The sequence below is a fragment of the Phoenix dactylifera genome, chromosome 1 (assembly GCF_009389715.1).
Source record: "Phoenix dactylifera cultivar Barhee BC4 chromosome 1, palm_55x_up_171113_PBpolish2nd_filt_p, whole genome shotgun sequence".
Taxonomy (NCBI): Eukaryota; Viridiplantae; Streptophyta; class Magnoliopsida; order Arecales; family Arecaceae; genus Phoenix; species Phoenix dactylifera.
In genome coordinates, this window is record NC_052392.1 from 38,482,233 (window position 1) to 38,509,643 (window position 27,411).

General features: G+C 38.3%; 2 protein-coding genes across 8 annotated transcripts in view; one reads left to right on the plus strand and one right to left on the minus strand.

Moving 5' to 3' along the window:
• Positions 1–6,702: 6,702 nt before the first annotated feature.
• Positions 6,703–27,411, minus strand: part of LOC103716630 (mitotic spindle checkpoint protein MAD1) — a 36,762-nt gene continuing 16,053 nt past the window's right edge. Inside the window, exons 13-18 of one of the 7 annotated variants that reach the window (XR_003387478.2) lie at positions 27,324–27,393; positions 25,273–25,401; positions 25,143–25,181; positions 16,121–16,234; positions 15,936–15,985; positions 6,703–7,167 (exon numbers count right to left, since the gene is read on the minus strand). Coding sequence is in view for 3 of the 7 variants with exons in the window: in XM_008804709.4 (XP_008802931.2) it covers positions 16,145–16,234; positions 25,143–25,181; positions 25,273–25,401; positions 27,324–27,393 (328 nt within the window). In the remaining 4 variants the exon portion in view is untranslated. Of the gene's footprint in view, positions 7,168–14,829; positions 15,048–15,101; positions 15,285–15,881; positions 15,986–16,120; positions 16,235–17,190; positions 17,258–25,142; positions 25,182–25,272; positions 25,402–27,323; positions 27,394–27,411 lie in introns of those variants that run through there. The other 6 variants (XR_003387479.2, XR_605566.4, XM_008804709.4 and 3 more) reach the window with 6 other exon arrangements.
• On the plus strand, positions 18,699–20,275 carry LOC120113223. The gene is made up of 2 exons (XM_039134013.1): positions 18,699–19,278; positions 19,515–20,275. The coding sequence occupies exons 1-2, from the start codon at positions 19,266–19,268 to the stop codon at positions 19,916–19,918; spliced, it is 417 nt and encodes a 138-aa protein (XP_038989941.1). The 5' UTR covers positions 18,699–19,265; the 3' UTR covers positions 19,919–20,275.

The window sequence follows — 27,411 nt, forward strand, 5'->3', positions numbered from 1 at the left end:
GAAAGTTGGCATTCCACACAAAGCCAGTATACATCTTCTCATACATGCAGTCAACCCAAAGTCATGTAAACGACACCGTACGTATTTATGCATAAATCTACAACATGACAAACAACTACAGGGTGAACGTCTCCGTCTCTTATGCTGACCTTTGTGGTTTATATATTGTTGTGTACTTGCATGTACGTTAGTGCGTACGTTGACATGCACATCGTCCAATAAATTTTCAAAGAAAAATTTAAGGTACTTAATGTATTGTTATACTGGGAATGCCTTTCGCAACTGGATTCTCTCTCCCTTCCCTTCTCTTCCCTCCCTCTACTGTTTTGTTTATTTATACATTAAAATTTTTGGCGATGATCACGGTATATTGTGAGCTGGTGGGTGAATCAAGTGGCTGTCCATCTCCTCAAGAAACTGCATCACCATAAGAGTAACAAGTGGAAGATGATGTCGAGAAGCTATGCACATAGACCTGCCTCTGTATTAGAAAGCAAGTTGTTAGGCCTAACTTGAAAATTTCAAACGTACACCCTTTTTTTTTTTTTGATGATAAAGGAAGCCGGTAAAGCAGCCGCCTAACTTTTATAATAAAGAGTTACAGAAAAAAAAAGAAGCTACAGTAGCTAACGAAGATTTAGATTAGGGCAAGACAATGTAATAGAAACGAAACAGTTGTAAAGCAAAAAAAAAATTCTAAAAAAATAAATAATGCAACTTCAGTTCGACAAAAAACTAGCTTGCTGTCCTACATTAAGTTATCTTTTTGCTCAAGTACCAGCAATGTCCAGCTTTATTTATCAAGATAGATAATTTCTTTATTTTGTGTCAGATTGTTGCGTACTCGTTAAGCAACTTTGTGTTCTAGAAGTTGGACCAAAAAGAGAATAGCTGTAAATTTTTTGCAGCAATGAACCTTATAGAAGATTGTTTATTCATAATAATTCTGATATTTCTTCCTTTCCAACACGACCATAAAATAGCACCAATGAGCATTATAACTACTGACTGTGCAACTTTGGAAAAATTCTTCTTTCCTCAATCCAAACATAGCCTTTCAAAAGTTCCGTAGCATACCAACTAAAAAACAAAACCCTCTCCAAAAAATTGCACTCCAAGAATAAATGGTCCACAAATTGCACTTTATTTAAAACGTACACCTATTTTAAATTAAGAATAATCATCTTTTGTGGTCTCCTTCTTTTTGAGACCTGAAGCAGTGAACCAGTTAGAAGGGACTTCACGCTTCCCCTTGCATGCGACACTACTCAAAACTATTACATGTATAACGTTAGAAATATCATCCTGTGCACCCTCGCCAATCAAGTAGCTTCACAAATCCTAGACTTCTTGCTCTGAGTAGGCTCGGTCCAATTTCCAACATGCTGCGCATGCTTTAAAGGATGGGAACGGCATTACTTGCTTGTGAACAACTACAGCTTGAGGTAGTTTATGTTGAACTTTGTCATCCGAACAAAAAATAAATTCGAACATATTGTGCAGTAGTGTCAAGGAAAAGGAGACTGTGTATTAACTAGCATGTTTTTCCGTTGGTTTCTTTGGGGTCACAAACTCAGATGACTTCTTTTGATTTGATTACACATATCTGACAAGTACAAACAGACATTGAGACAAATGATGGCATTCATTTCACTTCTTTCCATCACACTGCCTTGGGTTTGAAGTAGGTGCCATGTTCTTTGCCATTTGTTCACCCTCGCCTATGTCTGCTACCCCTGTTTATTTATATGATCCATGGACGAAGCCTGTGCATTGCCTGATAGATACAGCATGGAATTGCAGCTCGTGTTCTCTGTACGTGCCCCTCCAGACTTGTATCAACGTTGATCTCTCATCAGTGTTTTAACTTTTTTTTGAGAAAAGCTATCTGTATTGCTTGGTCCCATCTTAAATCCTTTCTTGATGTGGCTGGCCTTCAAGCCCTTAACTATTTGGATGGAAAGGAGATAAGAGTAGAAACAAGAACTAATTTATGGAGGAGTGGGACAAATTGGCCATTGTCATTTTCGGGATGATCTGTAAAGTGAGAAACCGGATAATCTTAGAGCTTCTCAGATATCCTTTATGATCAAGGAAACGAAGTTCTTCTCCATATATATCTTCAGACATTCGCCTGGATTTCTTTTGGCCTATCAACTTTTTTCCTTGTAACCATGCATGGAATTTTGGTTGAACAGGATGTGCTCCCTTGTTGCTTTATTGCAACAACTATCCTTTAATTAGACGAATGCCTTTGGAGCTAGCTACCTTTTAACATACAGACATGTTCCATATGACTTCAGCCCATCTCGTAGGAAATATTTAGGCATTGGAAGTCTGGATGCCACTAAGTATTGACCAAAATCAAAACACATAGTACTCCTTTACCGACGTGCATGATGGCCCCTCTATGACTAATTCTATGGTTTAGAAGGCCTTTTCCATGCGACCACTTTCAGTACTGTATTTCAAGTTCCAACCATGTAGCCTATTCCGCAGTCGTTTTATGACCACATTTTCTGCCAACTACCTCATTCACGGGCTGCTATCTTTGCAACTCTGAACTTGCTATGAAATACACCGAAATGCCTATGCACTGGGGTGCTAACATTTGCACACAAGATGACTTGGATTCCCAGTTCGGCTACTCAGTGCACCAAATGGTTGGCACTCCTGCGCCCTCTAGACTTTGTCCAGGTTGCATCCAATTGAAGCTGCATCTGATATGAGACTACCAGCTAGGTCGAACCTAATTTATGCATATGATCAGTGTGTGGGTGTGCACGCTTGGCTGCATCTTTTCGCATTTTTCTGAATTGTTGGTGCTAATGCTATGTGTATTTGAATGAACTTGAAGACATTCCACGCTCTTAAGCCATTTTTCACGACTCTCGATCCTAAGAGCAGTTTTGTCGACATTCTCCAATCCTGAGGGCAGATCTCCTTTGGGGTTGGAAAGTCTAAGGAGACACCGATCATCCTTCCTCCACTCGCAATGGAAAGCAATCTTGGAAGAACAATAACAAACAACCGACCAACAGCACTTTACAAAACCCCTCTTACCTTTCCATCGTCACCCAAGGGTTAAAAACCAATAAAAGTCATTCAGTCATCGGGCACCTCAAAATGGTTGCAGCACAGACTTGTGCTAATTTATTCCTTCTCCCACAGCCACTGGGTACTAATGGCTTTTGTGCTATAAAATAACTCCCCCCTGGAGAGCCTGCCCTCAGGAAGATTTAATTCTTGTCAGTGATGCTTCACAAAGCAAGCTTGGTGACCAGATATACTTCCACTTTGAGTAGGCATAGGCATGCAATAAGCAATTGCCATGGTTGTAAGAAGACAATTCTAGTCAATGAGTTTGTATATATGCTTTGATTCGCCTTTTCTGAGTACTTAGCTCGCACGCTTTGGTCAATGATCTTAATCAATTTGGATGCTCGGCTCCACAACCAGTACTAAGACCCCATCGAAGTCATTAGATTTCTTTCTTAATTCGACATTTGAAAATTTTGTACTGGTTACATCTAAGAATGAAAAGAAAACCGGTGTGATTGTAAATCCTCTAGCTCCAAAGCCCAAAACACTTGCAGGCACCATTAATCGTCAAAGAGCTGATGATTCGACATGATTCTATATGTCTCGTTTTCTCTGTCAACTTTTGTTGGTTTCGTATGGCATTCCATAAAGGAGGGGGATCATGTGTCGTTTGCGAATGTTTAGGAGTGTACTGAGGAAGAGAGGGCCAATAGAGGGAAGAGTGCAGCCATACCACACCTTTTGGTGGTCCTGAGATCATGTGTCGTTCCTTGGAAGCGAACGCATGGCCAGTGTCTCCACATAAATGGTGGCAGACAGCAAGGTAAGAAACTAATGTGTCGACTGATTCATGTGGATTTTGGCCCCTACTTCTTTTCCTGCCAATGTGGTGCAACTAGGGATGTAAGACATCATAGGATATGAGAGAGAGAAAGAGAGGCTTCGCAGTTCTTGGGAAATTACTACACTAATTAATGTACCTATACTAGAATAGGAACACAAAACACATGGGGTATGTGTGAAGAAAAAAAATTCCAAAAATCAAATAAGAATAAAATTCTTGTTACTAGCTAAGTCAGTCGATCTCATAACTTTATAAGAAATAAATTCTAGATAATTAATTACTGTGTGTATATTATCTGGATATGTAGTGTGTACTAATAAAAAATATGTTCTAAAAACTGTATATCGATTTATTTGAAAATACGTATTAGATCAATCCCCGATGTGTATCAGGTAAGTTTGTAATATATATCAAAAAATCGACGAGTGTGTATCACCAGCCATGTAATGTGTATTCATGAATACGATATTATAGAAACTATGTATTAATTTGCTTGAAAGTGTACATTGAGTTGTTAGATGACTAATTTGTTAGGTGTGTATCATTTGACCTTGTACCGTATATTGGTGAACACCATTGTTCTAGAAATTATGTATCGATTTACCTAAATATGTGTATTAACTTGCTAAATAACTAATTTGCTTAGTGTGTATTATTTGATCATATAGTATGTACTGCAATTTTCTTTCTTTCTTTTTTTTTAATCACGAAACTGACGACTCCGTTAGTAGAAAAAATCTATAACTTTTGAGGGTTTTTTTAAGATGTGCACTAAAAAAATTATTGCAAAATAGAAAGTCCACCCTATATTTTTTTTCTTTAGTGCCTATCCCATATAATTTTTATTCCTAAAATAGTAGATGGTGGGCGTTCCAACGTTGGAACGATAATTCACATAGCTCATTATAACTAGTACAATTTTTCAAAATCGTAAAAACTAGAAGGCATACCTTTAAGGCAGGTGCTCCTGGAGCGGAACTTAGGACGGCATAGGAGAGAATCTCCTATGCGAAGTGGGTGCTCGAGACTAGGAGTATCATCCTAGAGGAAGACTCAATGGAGATTTGAGCGGATCCTACAGGAGGGGGTGTGGGAGACGACTCATTCGTTTCTAGTCAACATCTGGAGGCTATTGGAAGAGTGTGCTGCATTTCAAGTTGTACATGTCTACCGGAAGGCGAACAGAGTTGCAGATTAGGTCGCCTCCTTTGCTGCTCACCATTCTGGTGAGATTCTTTGGACCCGCCATGTATCTGTTCTTCCACCGCCAGGGTGTATCCTTTCTCTAGACTCTTATGGCAGTGCTCACGCGAAGCTAGTGTGAGCAACCAATGTACCAAAATAAATAAATAAATAAAAGGATCATGATTTTGTGATTTTTCTGGATCAGGTTGGATAGCTCTTAATCCTTGGCCACACTAGATCATTTCGTTGAGTGATAATTTGGTCTTTATGTTTGGACCAAGATCTTTACCATATAACTTGGGTAAATTATATTATATACAATCCTATCTCCTCTAAGAGACAACAATCATCTTTTTTCGGGCATACATTATCTCAAGTGGCATACTGTTTGGGGCAAGGGAAAAAAAGGTACACAAGAATCCTCACATACTGTTTGGGGCAAGGGAAAAAAGAATCTTCTGGAGATTGTTCTTTTTCTGAGACCGGGAGAGGCGCCAACCCTACTCCACTTGGGAAGTTTTAGGCTCCTAGGCAGGCGGACTTAAAAGCTCGCAAAGCCGGAAGTTTGCTAATTGCGTGTTAACGCAAGGAGGACCGACACCACTGAGAATGGACTCAACTTCTCTCTCCAGCGGTAATGGTAAATAGCACCCAAGCAAGTTCTCAGTATGCGTTTGCAATATTATGGGCAAGAGTGAGGACTCAATGAGTTATCCAGATTGTGCTTTACTGCAGGAATAATGCCCTTGGACACAGGTTAGATGTTTTGGACATTTAAAAATCATGAAAGAGAATGAGAAAGAAAAAAATAAGAAAGATGATCAGGACGCAACGCAAGTCAAGTGATGTACAATCTTTGTCCCGTATTTTTCAGGAGAAAGGATAAAGCGGCTAAGCATATGGATCAACACAGAGTCGTGGATGTTTTCTCCTCACAACTTGATATCGACGAGAGGCACAGAGAAAAGGACATTTTCTAAGCGACATAGTGTCAGCTCATGGTGGTGTTCAAGTATCTAAAATTGGTTGATGATATCCATCAGACCTTGTCAAATGCATACAGTATTAGCCGCCATCATCCCCTTCTACCATCAACGAGCCAACTCCAAACAATATTGCGTTATTTGGCTTCTTTATCTGTTACATCTTAAAGTAGCCGGCATGGATCATAGGATATCCATAGACATCGACAATTAGACACTAAAGATGTCAATGAAGCAATATCCACGTAGGACTACAACTACGGCACACAGATATGCATTGAATGAAGCCACAAAGATGCAAATATATAGAAACAAAAGTGAACAGGTGAAGCACTCAAGCAACTTTATCTATAGCTTAAGAACACCTTTTTTATCCACCCTTCACTGTCTCAGTAAAGCCAGAGACTAGCAACGGCCACGGAGGCGACGAAAAAGTGGCCCTTTGTACGGCAAGCTCTTTCGGAGCAGGAATTAGAAGTGTCTCACTATTTCATCAGCAACAACAATAATTAGAGTACTGCAGTACTCATGCCCTTATGACCATCGCTATTACCTGCGCCACTAAACAACATACCAACAAGAAGAACAACAATTATTATTATTATTATTATTACTATAATGATTGTTGCTAAAGAAGAACAACAACAATAACAACAACAACACGAGTAATAATAGTAATAAATTTCTGAAATAATCTGGTGGTAGTTTTAGATCTGGAGTCATCACTACTGTAATACAAAATCTTAGCTCCAGAAAAAGAAGAAAAATCTACCATTATACACTCCCAAGGATGGAGGTCGCAGTCTATCACCATGCACCTTTTTTTAGTCTCCACTCACCATGTACCTTTTTTGCGTGGAGTTTTGAACATGTTTCCTTCTCTTTATGCTCCTCCAAAACAACAAAGAGAATTATAGCTGACCAATGTGTGATAAGCATTCAATCTATTTCAACAACCATCCATCAAATACTTTTTTTCATAAAAACTCACAATGGGAGGACCCATAATCTGTTTCCACCCTTGTTTTCTTCAATCTTCATAGGTTTCTGTTTTGTAATCAGCTTCCTCTAGCAGACTCGGTTGACGTTTACCTCCTTCATATAAACACCTTCCTAATAAACACAATGAGTATGTTCAGTTTCAAATACTTAAGAGAGAGTACATAAAAATACAATGACATTTATTGAATCAACTCCAACAATCTTGATTAAGTATAACCATCATCCACCAAATACTTCTCTTGAATAAACAGCATCATCGCACATAACAATAATCTCTACAAATTTTTCATTCAAAATCAGCTTTATGGCTCTTCAGCAATACCAGAAACTACTATGACAGCATATTCAGAGCTACAAAAAATATTTTAACATTGAGTTTTCCTCTCCTGTGGTTATAACAGCGAACTTAGTTACTTACTGATACCCTGTTAATTTTTTTCACTAATTCACTATACTATTTAATATCACGAAGGTCTATTGTTTCACCCATAATTCTTGTTTATTTTGAAAATTGTGCACCTAAATAAATTAGAAATTATCAAATTAAGCAAAAGATGCATCTTTTTTCTCCTGGTGTGGTTCATGCAATCTTAAACCATTTTTATGCACTGATACTGCCTCTCTCTCCCAGGAAAAGTGGCTTTCCTCAGAGCTGCAACATAAACATGCAGGAAAGTGAAGTTCACGGTCAGATAATACCATCAAGATCAAATTTTAGCTTTTAGTTCCATTCAAGATAAAAAAGGCTGGAATTACCTTTCCAAATCCAGAAAGTCAATTAGTATTTATGTTAGTGGTTCCTTTGTCCAATAATGGCAACTCAGTGAACATATTTAAGTATCTAATTCTTCGCCCAACTCACCAAACGTCAACCTACTCAACTCCAAGAATAGGAGTGTAATTATTTGTTCCCAGAATCAGGAATATGCACAAGTGTGGGGAAGTGGATATTTTAGAAACACTTTTAATATGGAAGAGTGTGGCTTTGAAGATATGGGATTATTGCAAAACAGGTGCCATAACTTACAAGCAAAGTCTGCCGTATCAAAAATCGGCACTCATGTCAGTGGGCCAGCAAGGTAGTACGATACAGTACTGTACCGTCTCATCCTGGCGCATACCAAAAAAGGAAAACCAAAGAAGGAGAGGGATGGAGAGAGAGAAGGGGCTCTGATGACCCAAAGATCGATTTAAAGATTAATTTTGATGATCACAAAACCTTGAAGTATAATTACTAATGCTTGTGTTGCAAGAAGAAAGATAATTTGTTTTGCAAGGAACATAGCAAGTTGGAAAAATACAAGAAGGCCTCAAAAGCTCTCAAGAAAAGTTGGAAGAAAGCTACACTTCATTGGCCCAAGTTTCAAATTCAAAGGATTCAAGTTGGAGGAGCAAATTCAAAGAAAGATTCAAAAGAATAGTCCTCGAGTCGACTCCTGGAAGTTCAGAGTCGACTCTGGCACTCTGGAGTCTCAAGGAACAGTGCTCGAGTCGACTCCGAGACTCTGCGAGTCGACTCTGACTGAGAACAGACAAAAAGACAGAGAGTTGATTTTCAGCGTTACAGTGCTCGAGTCGACTCCAACTTCAGCGCTACAGTGCTCGAGTCGACTCCCAGCTACAGTACCGGCAGACTCCTATTCACGAGTCGACTCCTGCTTCAGCCGAGTCGACTCCTGCTTCAGCCAAGTCGACTCGAGCACGCTGGGAGGCATAACGGCTAGTTTTTTCTTGACTCCAACGACTCTATTTTTGTCTCTAACGGCTAGATTTTTATTCCCACGTCATCCAAAGCTATAAAATCAAGGAGAGAGCTAGGGAAGAAGTTAAGGAAGTGGGAGAGAACACATAGGGAAGAGTTTTCAAAGAGATTTCAAGAGAAACCTCCCAAAAGCACAAAAGGGTCATTCAAAGCAAAAGTGAGAGAAGAAGAGCATCCAAGTGAATCCCAAAGTTTCCTCTCCAACTGTGTGCTGCCTCAGTGATCCTCTACCTCGTGCGAAATCAGAAGAGGGTCAAGTAAAGAAGAAGCCGAGTTTCCTCATCTACAAAACTTGTTTGAGGGCTTCTCTTTACTCTATTTGTTTATATTGTTATATTTGCTTGTTTAAGAAGCTTTGATTTGTTTTAAACTCTTGTTCTAATATCTTGTAACTTGATTCAATCAGAAAATTGAATCAAGGGGTTAAGGTTTGTTGGTGAGCCAAGTATAAAACCAACATTGTAAGGTTGTGGTTGGTGAGCCTTTGGGAAAACCAACTGGGTTGATTGTGAACCCGGAAAACAATCGTTGTAAGGTTGTGGTTGGTGAGCCTTTGGGAAAACCAACTGGGTTGGATTGTAAGCCCATGAAAACAATCGGATTGGTTCTAGTCGGTGAGCCTGTGAAAACCGATCGAGTTCGTTGTGATCTCGTGAAAACAACAAGTTAGGTTGTGAGCTTGTAAAACAACCGGCTGTAATCTGAGGGATTATAGTGAAATTCCCAAGAGGTCTTGGGGAGTGGATGTAGGTGCTGGGGTGCACCGAACTACTATACATCTTTATGTTTGTGATGCCTTATCTCTTGTGTTTCATGCCTTACATTCATACTTGATTGTGTAATATCTCTAGCTTTGTTTTCTATTGATTTATAAGTGATTGTTTAGAACTTGCTTAGCTTCCACTCCATCCTTACCATTCTCATAGATTATAATTGCTCTAGCTTAATCTTCCACTACTTTACGTGTAATTGCCTAGAACTTAAGTAAATAACATCTTATTATTCCGCTGCATTCAATTCAAAGTAAAAATTAGGGAACATAATTTTAGAAAACCCAATTCACCCCCCTCTTAGGTTGTCACCTTGGGGAACAAGTGGTATCAGAGCTGGTGCTCAAGATTAATTGTTGATCTCACGATCAAGAGCCAAAGATCATGACAACTCAAATAGATAGTTTTCTAGGAGAGGAACAATTAATTGATAGACCTCCACTATTTAATGGCATAAACTATACACATTGGAAAGCACGCATGCGCATTTTCATACAATCACTTGATTATAATTTATGGAGCATTATAGTCAATGGAACACACACAAACACTAATCATAATGAGAAAATGGCTCAACAAAATTCAAAAGCCATGAACCTATTATATTGTGCATTAGATAGGAATGAGTTTAATTGCATATCTTCTTGCATAACTGCTAAAGACATATGGAATATGCTTGAAGTCAAATATGAATGCACTAACAAATCTGAAACATCATGTGTAGAAGAAGAGCAGTATCATATTGCAAATCCATGCTTCATGGCACATGACGTACATGCTGAAACTGAAAGCAATTTTACATTTGATGAACTTCACGATGCCTTTTCTGATTTGTATTTAGAATATAAGAAACTTATTTGTAAGAACAAGAACTTGAAGAATGAAAATCAAATCCTAATAGATGAGCAACTGAAACTAACTAATAAAACTGAAATCTTAATTAAAGAAAATAAAGAACTAAATCAAAGAAATCAACTTCTCACCGAAAGCCATGATAAACTTAAGAAAAACAATAAATTACTTTCAGAAGATAACAGAAGATTAACTAAAGAAGTTGACAAATTAAAACCTGTTGTTGAAAGATTTACCTTCAGCTCTGAAAAATTGAACCTAATGATAAATAATCAAAGAGCTGAATTTGACAAAGTTGGATTGGGATATCAACCATGGTACATCCAAAAATCTTTCAAGAATATAGTTGTTAAATCCTCCGTTGCCTATCCTAAAATAGATTCTTATAAATATGATGAGCAAAAGTTAATTAAAATCCCTTTTGTTCATCCTAAAATAGTTTTTCATAAATTCGATGAACCTAATGAACAAAATCAGAAAATTAAAAATTCATCATCTACTTATGTTAAATCTATGACTGTTAAATTTAACAAGAATATGCAAAAATACACATCTTGTAATCCTAAAATCTACAAGCCTATGGACAAAATAGCTATTAAGAAAATATGGGTTCCAAAAGGAACAATAATAGCTAACCTGCAAGGACCCAAAAGAGTTTGGGTTCCTAAGTTGAAAATCTGATTATTTTTCAGCAGGTGTGTCTAGCTCTCCAAGATTCTAATAAAAGATATTATCTGAACAATGGATGCTCTAGACACATGTTAAAGAATTTAAAATATACTTAAGAAAAGTAATTGAAATGAAAAGAATAATGAAATTAGTAACCCTTGCATTCTCTTTGCCTTACTATCTGATTAAAACATGAATTGCAGGTATTAATCAATTTTGTGATATAGATAATACTTTTAAAAATATATATATAATGAAATCACTTCATTTTATTGTATGCTTTACTTACTGTTGGATAAGTTGCTAAATGATTAATCAACTTATTAAGAATAACGATATGAATTCTCTATATGCTTGATGGAGAGTTTTATCCATGGCATTATCTTCTATTGATCATAGACATAAGAATATGTACTTATTATGCTCTTAGAAAAAATATGCAGTATAAATACTAATATCAAAGAATTTTTTTTGGGGCATGTAAAATTAACTTATGCTAGTATGGACCTAATTTCAAAAGACCTTGTCATTGGTTTACTTAGATTATCTTTTGCAAGGTCAAAGTTTGCTATGCATGTTAACTAAGGAAACAAACCAAAAATCAATTTCTAAATCTAAAGATGTTTCGGTCACTAAGTTTTCAAAAACTTACATTGGGTTTGTTCTTGGTACTTAAACTGAAATATTTTCTGCATTGGAACAAACTCACAAAAAGGGATGAAAAAGGTTTGAAAACTGTGAAAATAAAGAAGTATCATGGCATAGTTTAGAAAACCAATTTTCTGTTAAGTTGTGCACAGAAAATAATATTGAATACAATTGTTTCTGCACCAAGAACACCATAAGTACAATAGGGTTAGTAGAATCCTTGAAGAAATGAAAAAGACAATGTTGTATGATAGTCATCTACTTAAATGATTTTTGTTAAAAGCTAGCATCACTGCTTGTCATACATATGGTCTCTATTAGATCTATTTTTGATGAAAACTCTTTCTGATCTTCTGAAAAATAGAAAATGAGCTATTGCATATCTTTCATATTTTTCAATTATACATGATATGCTTGATATGTTCTTATGAAAATAATGCCAAATCTGATGAGGATATTCCTATCCTTGGATATCATTCATCAAGCAATGCATATAGAATATTCAATGAAAAGATTCTAGTTGTAGAAATATCAATTCATTTTATTCTTTATGAGACTAATGATCTTTCATCAAGATACTAAAATCAGATTATTTAATATGTATATGATTAATCTTTTTGCTTACATATAACAATCTGAAACTAAAACACCTTAAGAATGAACAAGATTATAATTGGTCGAGTTAAACTAAATTATTTTTTTTGAAAGAGATAGAATTTGAAATCCTGTTGATAAAATCTGAAAACTTGTTAATAATTAGAACCAAATTGAGTTTTTCAGAAATGCACTTAATGAAGAAAAATTGGTGACTACTAAAAGATTCAATCAAGAAAAGATAGATCTTGATGAAATTCTTGCATGATTAGTTGTAAAGATCACCAAAGATCGATTTAAAGATTAATTTTGATGATCACAAAACCTTGAAGTATAATTACTAATGCTTGTGTTGCAAGAAGAAAGATAATTTGTTTTGCAAGGAACATAGCAAGTTGGAAAAATACAAGAAGGCCTCAAAAGCTCTCAAGAAAAGTTGGAAGAAAGCTACACTTCATTGGCCCAAGTTTCAAGTTCAAAGGATTCAAGTTGGAGGAGCAAATTCAAAGAAAGATTCAAAAGAATAGTCCTCGAGTCGATTCCTGGAAGTTCAGAGTCGACTCTGGCACTCTGGAGTCTCAAGGAACAGTGCTCGAGTCGACTCCGAGACTCTGCGAGTCGACTCCGACTGAGAACAGACAAAAAGACAGAGAGTTGATTTTCAGCGTTACAGTGCTCGAGTCGACTCCAACTTCAGCGCTACAGTGCTCGAGTCGACTCCCAGCTACAGTACCGGCAGACTCCTATTCACGAGTCGACTCCTGCTTCAGCCGAGTCGACTCCTGCTTCAGCCGAGTCGACTCGAGCACGCTGGAAGGCATAACGGCTAGTTTTTTCTTGACTCCAACGACTCTATTTTTGTCTCTAACGGCTAGATTTTTATTCCCACGCCATCCAAAGCTATAAAATCAAGGGGAGAGCTAGGGAAGAAGTTAAGAAAGTGGAGGGAAGAGTTTTCAAAGAGATTTCAAGAGAAACCTCCCAAAAGCACAAAAGGGTCATTCAAAGCAAAAGTGAGAGAAGAAGAGCATCCGAGTGAATCCCAAAGCTTCCTCTCCAACTGTGTGCTGCCTCAGTGATCCTCTACCTCGTGCGAAATCAGAAGAGGGTCAAGTAAAGAAGAAGCCGAGTTTCCTCATCTACAAAACTTGTTTGAGGGCTTCTCTTTACTCTATTTGTTTATATTGTTATATTTGCTTGTTTAAGAAGCTTTGATTTCTTTTAAACTCTTGTTCTAATATCTTGTAACTTGATTCAATCAGGAAATTGAATCAAGGGGTTAAAGTTTGTTGGTGAGCCAAGTATAAAACCAACATTGTAAGGTTGTGGTTGGTGAGCCTTTGGAAAAATCAACTGGGTTGATTGTGAACCCGAAAAACAATCGTTGTAAGGTTGTGGTTGGAGAGCCTTTGGGAAAACCAACTGGGTTGGATTGTAAGCCCATGAAAACAATCGGATTGGTTCTAGTCGGTGAGCCTGTGAAAACCGACCGAGTTCGTTGTGATCTCGTGAAAATAAGTTAGGTTGTGAGCTTGTAAAACAACCGGCTGTAATCTGAGGAATTATAGTGAAATTTCCAAGAGGACTTGGGGAGTGGATGTAGGTGCTGGGGTACACCGAACCACTATACATCTTTGTGTTTGTAATGCCTTATCTCTTGTGTTTCATATTTTACATTCATACTTGATTGTGTAATATCTCTAGCTTTGTTTTCTATTGATTTATAAGTGATTGTTTAGAACTTGCTTAGCTTCCACTCCATCCTTACCATTCTTATAGATTATAATTGCTCTAGCTTAATCTTCCACTACTTTACATGTAATTGCCTAGAACTTAAGTAAATAACATCTTATTATTCCGCTGCATTCAATTCAAAGTAAAAATTAGGGAACATAATTTTTAGAAAACCTAATTCACCCCCCCTCTTGGGTTGTCACCTTGCGCAACAGGCTCGAAAGCACTCCTCTCCTCCGGTCGTCTGAAGCCCCAAGCCATGTTTTGAACGAAACAGAGGCTTGGAGGGGGGAGAGAGAGGGAGAGAGAGGTGGAGAGAGAGAGAGATGCCAGGGGAGGGATAGAGGAGGCTCAGAAGTCCTCATCTTCTCCTCCGATCATTCGCCTTGTGCCGACTTCACTTAAAGAAACAAAAAAATATATAAAAAGAACGGGATCGAGCCCCTGTTTGTTTGAAATAGAGGCTCCACCCAAGGGCCCCTGCGGACGACCAGAGGAGAGGAGGGATTCTGAGCCCCCTTTCTCTCCCTCTCTCGGCATCTCTTTCCCCCTCCCTCTCTCTCTTCCTCTCTTTTCTTCTCCCTCTTTCCCTCCATCGTCGATTTCTTATTTTGCTTGCTTGAACCGTCCCAGTCCGCTACCAGTACGACTTGGTATGACCCGAACCGGACGGTTCCGGATGGTTCCGTCGTCCTTGCTACAAGTCTTCTAGCCTTAAACATCAAAAATCACAACAACACGACATTGAGGGAAGAGAAATTGACTACATTGAAGCTTGCTGATCATAGCATGCCAAAATTCAACTCACAAACTACATTCTAAGAAAGCTCTGCTTGATTTCCATTTGTCAGATTCTTCCTTTACATATGAATGTTTTTGTGACTGAAGTTGGCTGTTTACTCATCCCTAGAATTGCGACACATGCAATTTGCCTGATGAGTCATTCCAAAGAGAACATTCCCCTGTTGAGAAATTGAACTCATAAGGTCAAGAAAAAAAAAAAAAAAAAAGAGATATGCCACAAAGAGAATGTCACCCTGAATTATCACTTTAATGAAATGTGTAATGGCCATTATTACAGATACATCCCTTTTTTAACTCCCTAAACAGGGATGTTTGTTTAGAAATATAATAGGGACACTATTATGTGTCACCCAACCTTCTGCATTGATTTCCAAACATGCTTCCTATACTGATAACTAGGGAAAAAAGGAAAAATAGTCAGAATTACAAAATAATACAACACTAGTGATTATGTATCTTAGGACAAACAGAACTAAAATTATTGTCCATAAAAGCTATTCAACTGAATTATTACCAATTGAAAACAAAAGGTGAATATTCAAGCAAAAATCTAATAACCCTAAAAGAACTGGGGATAATGGGAAATATTCAATAATACTTAGTCCATCAATCTAGAGATGCCTAAAAAGAGTGCCATATGATTCTGATATTCTTTTTTCAACTGTGTCTATTTTTTCATATTAACAAACACAACAACCCAAAGTAACAAGATGATATCAAATGTAAGAATATCTAAGATGAACGAACAGGTGGAACAAGTAGAGGATGGTCTAAAAACTACACTAAATACTCAAAATACTATTGTAGATATGAATGAGAGCACTTGTGATAGAAAAGGCTCATAGCTCAGCAGAAAATATATGAGAGAGAGAGGAGAAACTTTCGTTTCACTCTATTCTTCCTTGTTCTAAGATATCAAGAATTCAGGCTCACATTCATTAATTTTGAACAAGTGTCTAAAAAAGAAAGATTAATTTTGAAACAATACTAACATTAGAAAATGAACCGATTACTTTATCCTCAGTCTGTGGAAATAAATGACATACAATTTGCCATCATAAAAATTTACATCTCTCACCGAGCAACTTGCCTGAGCCTGGAAATCATATATTAATGAAACGTCATATTCAGATGACAACATCAATGCAGAAGACCATAAAATGCATCACCAAAATGTTTATCCTTTTCTACATGAAACATAATGAAAAGCAGAATAGTAAACTTTGCATACCATTGCTTTCTGGTGAATGGGTCTTTAACTTAAGGTGCGCTTGTTGAACGACTCCATAGTTAAATTAGCAGTAAAGGCAGGTATGGAATTCATCTTCTTTATAAATATCTCAATCTGTAACAGTAACACTTAAGCTTAGTAGGTAGACTTACATTTCAGCATTATGACTCCATGCTCAAATGCATCTTAAATCACGGTATATCACTTGTGACCATTTTCAAGGCAGAATATTGCCACAAACAAAAAGCCTTAGTAAACCATAAACATAACCAACAACCTTAAGAACTTGCATGAGTTTAGTATATCATTTGTCACCACACATCAATTCCAGAGCATATACTCTGACAAATGGATTCACATTGCACAAAGATTCAGGTTAAGGGCATATCCCTTCATATACTAGAACTTTTGACTAAGTTATGGGCACCAGTGGAGGCTATGTCAAGTCCAGTGTAACTTGTATGCCATATTTGATCCAAATATGTTTCTTTATTAGCTACTCATTCAACAATTAGGCCCAATTTTCAGTCAACATCTGGTTAAATCAGAATTTCACAACCAAACTTGATGCTCTGAACTATGTCTGGTAATTAAACTATTTATGTTTGTTGCAGTCGCGAGTTTATGAGAACAATACAGAGTGTAGGTGAAGTTATTTGGCATAGGTTTGGACGGACACAATGAATAAGTACAAGTTCAGTTCAAGTGAAAAATTAGTTCTGGCATGATCCAAATTACTTGACCTACTTGAACCCGTAACAATAGGATACAATTCATATTCCTTATCGAGATTTTAGCCCTTGTTAACCAAGATCAAACTGAAATTGCAAAAGCAACAAATAGGTGATAACTTAAAAATGGCCTAGCATGAGTATATAGTACATCTTAAAGAGTTTGGTGATAATTTGTGATCTTTTGGAAGAGAACTGCAACATGAATGCAATACACGGCAAAATCAAAGCAACATCAGATCAGATCTCATATTTCAGTCTAAGAACAATTCGTTTGCTTGGAAAATAGGTGTTTTAGGTGTTTTCATCTTAGTAATGTAGGCTCACAAACTTTGATACCTTAAAATTTCTTATTATTTTGAACTGATCAGTACAATGCTTCCATCATCCATCAATATTCCAAGACCTGTTCCAAGTACACTTTAGGAAAACTTCATTATCATTATGTTCCAACATATTTAGACATCTAAAATGACATGATCCAGCAGTATATATAGGCTGAATGCACAACCTTCTAGAAGCATCCCACAATTGTTATAGACTGAGTATGAAAGAGGTCAGGTTGCTTGATGTACAAAGTAATATATGCTGGTTTGGGCAGTGTTCTAGTGGCGGCAACGATCATCAGGGCAGCTCTTAGTGTTGTGAAAATGGTGCTAATGGTACATGAAGAAAATACCAGGAATTGCTTGTGATTGGCCAGGATTAGACCAAGAAGATCAACATATGATTAGACCAAACAGGTTCAGAACAGGGAAAAAAGGTAAAACTGCATGGATTTTCGAGTTTCTTCTTAGATTACATTCATTATTGATATAGACCTTTAGAGTTAGGGCAGCAAATAAAACAGACATATGCTCAAACAATTCCAAATCTGGACAAATCAAAACATTCTAATTTTACAGTGATCAACATAGCCTGAAAGAAGGTAAAGGAAGGCAAAGAAAGAGAAGACAAAGAAGAAGTGTTAAAATGGAAAAGCATGGAGACAAAAGAAATTGTAACTTATAAATAATATAAAATTCATCACTGCCCATAGACCCATACTGGAGACACTCAAACATCATAAAATAAAATTTCTAATAAGAAAAATAATTCCAATTTGCTTAAAATGACCCTAGGACTCTAATTTACACAAGATCACTCAGAATAGGACTTTTAATCAACATATAACTCAACAACCTTAAGATAATTTACTTTACTAAAACAACCAAAGATTTTCCAATAGTATTGGAATTTCTATTTGTATAAAATCCAACATCATATAAAGCCATCAAAGCTAATTCAAATCATGATACCAGAAAATAGAAACAATCCCAACCCAACCTAGGTTTAAAATAGGACTTGTAAGGATTAATCCTACTCAAAATAAATTAAAAACCCACTACAAAATTAGCCCTAATGATTAGTACAAGTATTGAAAGAGAATATTATTTGCACCCAACAACCAGAAGACTTAGTATGAACAGACATAGCATCAAGGAAAGCCGTACCGGTCCGTACCGGCCGGTACGGGCCGGTACAAACCGGTCCGGTGCTTGACCGGTACCGGAGAGCGATGAAAACCGGTATATCCGGTTTTCATCTGTGTACCGGCCGGTACGGACCCCGTACCGGCCGGTACGGGTGGTTTTTTTTTTTTTTTTTACGAAACCACAGCTTCGCGCTGTGGTTTCAAAAACCACGCGCGGCGCGTGGTCAAAAACCACGCGCGGCGCGTGGTTTTAAGGGAGAAGTGGCCCGTGGGCCACTTCTTTCAATTTTTTTTTTTTTTTTTTTTGGGGAACCACAGCGAGGCGCTGTGGTTCCCAAAACCACCGCGGCGCGTGGTTTCAAAAACCACCGCGGCGCGTGGTTTCAAAAACCACGCGCCGCGCGTGGTTTTAAGAAGGAAGTGGCCAACCGGCCACTTCTTTCAAAGAAAAAAAAAATAAAAAATTGCTGTGGCCGACAGGCCACAGCTTTCTCCCTTTTTTTAATGGGAAAAGGAGTGGCCTCGGCCACTCCTTCCCATTAAAAACCAAGAAAGTGGCCGACCGGCCACTTCTTTCCGTACCAATTTAACGATATTAAGCTGGGATTTTCTGTTAATCTGGGATTAACAGCACGATCTTAAGCCTCTCGTTCGGTTATAAAAACCGAACGAGGCTCACTTCTTTCCCAAACAATTTGAGGTTGAGACTTGAGAGGTTCTAGTTAAGGTGCGGAGACGGAAAGATTTGAGAGATAGCGAGGAGGAGGTCCTGCCCAAAAAATCCAGCGGAGACTATTTAAGGTGCGGTTTTTTTATCCTATATTATTTTATTAATTTTGTTAATAATTTACTTAAAAAAAATAGTTTATAAATTACTTAAATAATAAGATAATGCAAAAATTTACTTTATTAGCTTAATTTTTTGATAAGTTGTCCTTTTATGATAGAAATGGGTTCTATTTAAGGTGCGGAGACGGAAAGATTTGAGAGATAGCGAGGAGGAGGTCCTGCCCAAAAAATCCAGCGGAGACTATTTAAGGTGCGGTTTTTTTATCCTATATTATTTTATTAATTTTGTTAATAATTTACTTAAAAAAAATAGTTTATAAATTACTTAAATAATAAGATAATGCAAAAATTTACTTTATTAGCTTAGACTATTTAAGTTGTCCTTTTATGATAGAAATGGAGCCATCAAGAAAAACGAACCCTGCAAAGCGTGATATTGGCTGGTCTTATGGGCGAAGACTTGGAAGTGAGGGGCAACGACACCAGTTTCAATGCAAGTTTTGCGACAAGGTTTTCAAGGGAGGAGGGGTAACCAGGTTGAAGCAACACTTAGCCGGAAATTCCGGTGAGGTTGCTACATGCCGAAATTGTCCTAACGAGATTCGTGTGCTGATGAGGCAGAATCTTGCTGAGGCCAAAGAAGCGAAGGAGATGGCTTCCAAGAAGAGGGCGGAGGTCGATTGCCAAGCGGCAGAGCCACCTTCCTATCACTCTAGGGAGCCAGAGGAGGTCGAGGATCTAGATGAGGAGGAGGCAGATATTCAGGCGGCCATGCATGCAAGCCTGGATGATCAGTGGCAGTAGGAGGAGGTGGCCAGGCATAGGGCTCGATTTGGGCCCTCTGCATACGAGTCGGGCGGCGGTTCTCGAAGCACTAGACAAGATCCAGAGTTCTTGAGGACAACTTCAGTAAGGGAGGGCGTCGGCAAAGAACGTGGCCGGATTGCATCTATGCTGGGTGGTTTTGGTAGCCGAAAGAAGTCATCTAGAGGAGTTGCAGAAGGAGCGACAATTCATGATGTAGATCCGCATGCTCTCCCCAGTAGAGATTCAAGGCAGCAGAGGGTAGACACAATGTGGATGAAGGATAAGAAGAAAACTATGTGGCGAGCTATTGGATCCTGGTTTCACTTCAGCCACATCCCAGCGAATGTGGCAGACAATACATACTACAGGTCTGCCATTGCCGCCATACAAGCTGCCGGTCCCGGTGTAGCTCCTCCAGGCCCGAAGGATATATACGGTGAGCTTCTTGACAACAATAAGGAGGAGCTGGAGAATTGGATTGACTCCTACAAGAGCAAGTGGCCCATATATGGACTAACCATCATGTGCGATGGTTGGACCGGTCCGACCAGGCGGAGCATCATCAACTTCCTGACATACTGTGATGCTAAGACCTTCTTCCACAAGTCGATTGATGCTTCGGCTTCTGTGCACAACACCTCGTACATGCTGAAACTTATGGAGGATGTGATTGATCTGGTAGGAGAGGAGAATGTCGTGCAGGTCGTCACTGATAATGGGCCGCAATATAAGGCTGCCGGGCAAGTCTTGATGGAGCGGCGGCCACATATTTTCTGGACCCCATGTGCTGCACATTGTATCGATCTTATGTTGATGGACATTGGAAAGATCCGTAGGGTGCAACAAACGGTGGAGACAGCTCAACGCATTACGAGGTATATTTATAACCATAACTGGGTTCTTTCATTGATGAGAAAGTATGCAGGGGGAGAGATTCTGAGACCAGGAGTCACACGGTTTGCTACCAACTTCATCGCACTTGATAGCATACTCGAGAAGAGAGGAGCCCTACGTCAGATGTTTGCCAGTCCGGAGTGGTATGATAGTAGATATTCTTATGCCGGCACTGAAGGGAGCAAGATAGAAGACTTGGTGACGAGACAGCCATTCTGGCAGCGGGCTACTACAATAGTCAAGGCTATCAAACCATTATATGAAGTGCTGCGGGCCGTAGATAGCGAGATCTACCCCCAGATGGGGTTTTTGTATCACATGATGGTCAAGGCAAAGGATCAGATTATGGAGGCAGATCCAGCACATGGCCGTAGATAGCGAGATCTACCCCCAGATGGGGTTTTTGTATCACATGATGGTCAAGGCAAAGGATCAGATTATGGAGGCAGATCCAGCACATGGCCGGTCATACATCAACATCATTGAGCAACGGTGGGGAGCGCAAATGGGTACGGAATTACATCTAGCAGGTAAACTAAGATATAATTATAGTGACAATTATAGTGATGGATATAATTATATAATTATGCTAAGATAGTCTCGTATATGTGCAGCATACTACCTAAACCCCCGGTTTCAGTACAGCATAGATGGAATTGGTATGGATGAAACACTTCTGGATGCTTTGCGTAATGTGATTTACAAGATGGAGGCAGATCCAGAAAAAGCGGCCCTATGTGTTGAAGAGGTAATTATGATTTAGTAATTACTAGCATGTGTAAGTATATCAGCATCTTCAATTATTAACATGGTTTTCTTATGCTTATTTTTCACAGAGCAAATTATTTAGAGAGGGCAGCTACAGTTTTGGCCAACGAGCGGCTGTCGTCAGCAAACACAATATGAATCCAGGTACGTGACACATCAGCAAAACATTCACCTGGTGTTACTTAGTTACTATTATGGAACTATCATATATGTAATCTTCATAAATATTTTTGCAGCTGAATGGTGGGTGCATTTTGGCGGATCCGCGAGAAATCTAAAGCGGATAGCTATCCGGATCCTCTCCCAAACAGTCTCCTCTAGTGGATGTGAGCGCAATTGGTCCACCTTCGCCCTTATCCACAGCAAACAAAGAAACCGTTTGACGCAAAAGCGCCTCAACGACCTTGTTTATGTGCATTACAATTTGCGGTTGAGGCTAAAGTGCATCCAGGAGGAAGTGGAGCTCAAGTATACAGATCCGATTTACGGGTCCTTCACCGCTGATGACGATGATCCACTACTCGGCTGGCTTGTAGGCCAGCAGCAGGAGCCCGAGCTTGACGAGCCAGAATCGCCTCCACGACCAGCTACCTTCATAGCCACCGAAGCTGGGGTCGATCCAGAGCAATGGGCTGAGCGCAATATTCCACGCACTCCCAGAGCTGATCAGCCGCAGGCACAGGGGAGCTAGACAGAGAGGGCCAGGAAAGGAAAACAAAGAATCCCAATGGAGAGTGTCGAGGAAGAGACTTGGACTAGTAGCGATGAAGGTTCTGGTGGTGATGGATCTTCTAGCCATGGAGGGAGCGGAGGACAGTATGGTACTCATGAGACACAGACGGAGGGTGGTCTTTATTTCACCGGTGAGTCCCAATTTATGGGTGCTACACAGGATACGGACCACGGTCGACCACCTGATAGAGATCGTGAGGATATTATTGGATATAGAAGACGGGCTCCTCAAGGTCGTTCAGGAAGACAGGATACGACTGCAGATCCGAGGACATACGGATACGGATTCTATTATCCACAGCCTCAGCCTGACGAATACGGATATGGTGCATTGGATTTTGCTTCCGCCATATTTGGATGGGCCCCTACACAATCAGAGGACACCTCTCAGAGCCAGAGCGTGAGCGAGAGATCCGACAGTTCTTATAACCTGGCGCGTGTTCCTTCTGATTGGGTTGATTTGCCTCCTCCTGATTATACTTATGATCCAGATATCTACGAGAGCCATCGACACTCGTCCCGATTTTAGATATCCTAGAGTACTTTAAATGTATGTAAATGATTGTATCTTAATTCGAAGATATTTTATGTGTATGATTTTATCATTTCGAACGGGAGGAAAACATAACATGCAATCATGCATCATATATGTTTCAAATTTCAACCCTAAATTTAAATATGAAAATATCAAAAATCATGAAAAAAGTAATAAAAAAACATCAATTTTCATTTAATTTAAGATCCAACAGAGACAACATTAAAAAAAAAAAAAGTCTGGCTCGCGGAGCCCGGCCGGTACCGTACCGGTCCGGACCGGTACGGTACCGGTCCGGACCGGTACCGTACCGGTCCGGCCGGCGACCGGTACGCCGGACCGGACCGGTACGGCGGACCTTGCATAGCATATTAGTTAAAAAACTCAAAAATAAAAAATAACTAATCTTAACCTAGTTTAGACTAACTTATATCAATAGGTGGCCCAAAATTTGAAAAGTCAGGTATCATTTTCATAAATGTCAGAGACCGGACAGATTATTAGAAGGTTGTAGGTTAGCAGACGGCCTTTTCTTTGTAATGAAAATTATGAAATAGATCCCACTAAAAGGCAGAGATGAGGTAACCAAAGTTCTATTGTTCGATTGTTCTCAAAGGTGATAATGCACAAAAACGAACACTGTGAGGTTTAGAGTTAGAGGTGGGTGCACATTAAATTATAATGAAAGAAATAAGTACAAATCAATGACAGGAAGAATTTGTGAAGGATTGTTATTGTAGTAAAGAAACCAAGAGAATAATCAACTCATACGAAGGATTCACAAAGCTAGCTCCCAGTAAATGGGACAAATCATGTAGAATTTATTGTAGAAATTCCGGGATCAATGATTGGACATGCAAAATAGAAATACTTTTTCTTGGGTAAAGGAACAGATGACTCAATCGATTTCTATATCGATCATGATATATGTAATAACTCGGGCATTTTTGTGGCATAAAAATAAATAATATTATTTTTATAAGCAGACAAAACATGTATTGCATGCATATGCACAGGTACAAGTTTGTCAAACTATAATGAACAAGAGTTTTACTTTATACAAGAATTGGGTAATAATGATAATAATAAGCATCCATCAAACTGACTCCAGACGTAGTACTTGACAGGAATGGTAGGTTATACCACATAAAAAAAACAACAAGTTCATTACTTCATTTCCTTCATTGGAATTTATACAAAATAAGAAAAGTGGCAATAGTCTTCAAGAATTAATTTGGTTTTCTCCCAAAATCATCAAGCATGAAGAACTTATTCTGACTCATATAGATGGGAGAGGTTTAGAATAAAGATAAAGAAGACATGTACTGCTGTTGTCATAGAGAAAATACATCAAAATTTGGCATATACAAACAGCGTTAAGCAGCAACGATTAATTAAGAGAGTATACCAGACCAGATAACGAGGAACAACTATGTCTTAGGAGCAGCTATGATGAAACAGGTAAATTAATAACCGCAGTAGGCCAGCACCAAGAGTTGTCCTCAAACCATATTCACACCTTCATATATGTATGAAGTACTAAAACCAGATTTTCAGTTACATGCGTTCTGAAAAAAGATAACTTGCAAGACACATATGGAATACATTTTTCATGAGAAAGGACGCAAGTGGCCAAACTGACGCCAAGAAAAGTTAGCTCATGAAGAATGAGTCAACTCTTGAGGTGGTGTGGGATTATTCAATGAATTTAAATGATATAAGAAAATTTATTAAAAGATAGCATATAATCCACAATTTTGTATGTATCAGTCAGCAATATAAAGAGTCTAGGTACAAAAATTAAAATGTTGAGGTGGATTTGTAGAAAAACCAAGGATGCAAGATACAAAATCAGTAGATTGGCAGAGCATAGGAGTTGCACTGATACAACTGAAGAGACAGTTCAGCTGCTAATGGCAGGTGCAACTGATCTCAAGCCTTGGTAAGGAAAGAGGGTGGACGATCTAGGGTAACATGAGTCAAAATTGTGAGAGGAGATTTAAGGGTCGCTTTTACTAAAAAGTAGCCCTTAATAGGAAAGAAGGCAAAGAAATAGCACATAAGCACAATGGATACAAAAAGGCTTTTATGTTATCTATGTCAAAACATTTAAAGTTTTAAACAGCTTCGCAAATGATTTTCTGCCAATTCTTTATGAGCATTGGAAAATTGTCCTTGCAAAGATGAATAAAGGTAAATATCACCTACTGCTTGATAATCTTTCAGAGGCATATTGCATAACCATAACTATCGAATCTATACTATATTACGACTTAACAAAAAAAAGAGCACCTGATGGGATATTTCTGACTGGGAAGAGTACTCGTTAACCTATAGCAAGAGAAGACAATGTTAAGATCAAAAAGGAGATATGCAACATAATTGCAACAAGAATGATCACTCAAACGAGAGGAAATCCTACCAAAATGTTTGTATTTCCTGATTCATACTCAAATTCAAGCTTTTCATCGTCACTTTGTGCATATATAGATTGCAGTGTAAATCGTGTCACCGGAATTCCATTAGGTCGCTGCTGATCATCCATTACAATCTAGCAGGAGCAAAGATCAACAATAGAATTAGAAAAACTAAGTGTTTCAGCAAAGATAAACAATAGAATTAGAAAAACTAAGTGTTTTATATGTTATATATGGCATACATGCATGTGTATGAACTTTATTCCATACTCATGAATGTATACAGTAGGTAAGGACTTTACCTACTGTGTATGGAAAATTTGATTGATTAAAGCTGAAAAATAAAATAATCAAAATCTTCAAGTGATTCCAACCAACTGAACTGAACTGCCCGGTTTGGGGTATACTGACCCGAATTGGCACGGTATCATGTCAGTTCAGCTATTTGCATTGCCAAAGGAACCGAGCAGAACCACCTGGTTCTGCACAGATTGAAGCAGTTCGAGGCGGTTCAGGCCTTTACCACCCCAATAATAGAAGGGAGAGGGAGAAGACCATCCCGTGGCCTTCTCCTCTCTATTCTTCATTCTTTTCAGTGGTTTCAGGGTGAAAATTCAAGGAAGAGGGATTCTTTTGCTGATTTTGAGGCTAAATTCATGAAAAATCAGGATGGCCTTCTCTCTTTTCTTCATTCTTTTCAATGGTTTTAGGGTGGAAAATTCAGGGAAGAGGGATTTTTTTTTGCCGATTTTCAGGCTAAATCCAAGAAAAAATCAAGTATACTCCCCACCCTTTTCTTCATTCTTCTCTTTTTTTTCTTCATTTTGAAGCCCAATATAGATTGAAAATTGGTAAAATCAGGGAAAATCATGCCAAAGTTCTATATTTTGGCATGATTTCAAAAATATGCTAGAGATGTAACGATAATCTACATATTAAAGAAGAAATCATGATTTTTTGTTGATTGTATAATTTTTCCTGCTTGCTGTCTTACTTTGACAACAATTTATTTAAATTTGGGCATGTTATGGCTATCGAACCTAACAAATTCGAAAAAAATTCAAAAACAAGTGGTGATTAAGACATACTCATGATATTGACCATCCTAGACCTGAAAATATCGTTTTGAGCAGCTACTACCCTCCACAGTCTCAACTGGATTATGAGTCATATTTTGCCGCCACTTTGTTCGGAAAGGAGTAGGAAAGCCAACTATCAGACAGAATCATTATTAGGCTCGCTATCTAGGAGGCTCAAATAATTGGATGCAAGGTGGGCACAATATCTTGGTTAGAGTCATATCCAACACCCTGACTATGAACAAGATCCTGAAGCCTACGAGCGACAATAGACACTCCACAAAGAACCAAACATCGATTTTAAGCAAAAAAAAAAAAAAAACATCGATATGTATTTCGTAATTCAAATCAATTTGATATATGTACTTTCAAGATCAAAAGTATGCATTATCTATGTTTAATTATCACAATTGCAACCATTAAGCAATCATACAGTCTCTGACCAATATGACAATAAATAACAATGAAATACCTTTAAAATCATAATTTAAACATCCATAAACCTTAATCTTCTTAAAAAAAGAAAAAAGAAAAGACAAGCAAACAAATGCTGTATTGGTATAGAACTGGTATACATCTGCATATTGAGTGTTAGTATGGTACTGTTCGGTACTATACCCGTACATAACTGATACGACACTGGTATCAAAACTGCAGACTTTGATACCAACTATGCTATTTTACTGTTACGTTGGACATCATCTCTCCTCAAAAATAATTGTAGGTTGTTGTAGACATAAATGTGGAATTGATAGTAGATGCACTTTAAAATGAGAAAATGTTGATGGTGTTGGAGATGCTGCCCCATGGAAAGACATGTTGAGCAAATCATTCTCAATGACTAGAAGGAATTAGGTGCAAATGACAGATTCTGGATTTGACACATTTAGAACTATGATGAAACCGAGATGGACTAGAGAAGCAAAAACAAGAAGTTTTGCAATCCTCTGATATAGTTTAAACAGCATAAGCATTACCTTGTAACCAAAAAGTGAGCAGCAAGCCCTTCTGAAGACTGAAATCCTTTCTGCAAAAACTGCCTTGTATCTGTTTCATGCATACAAG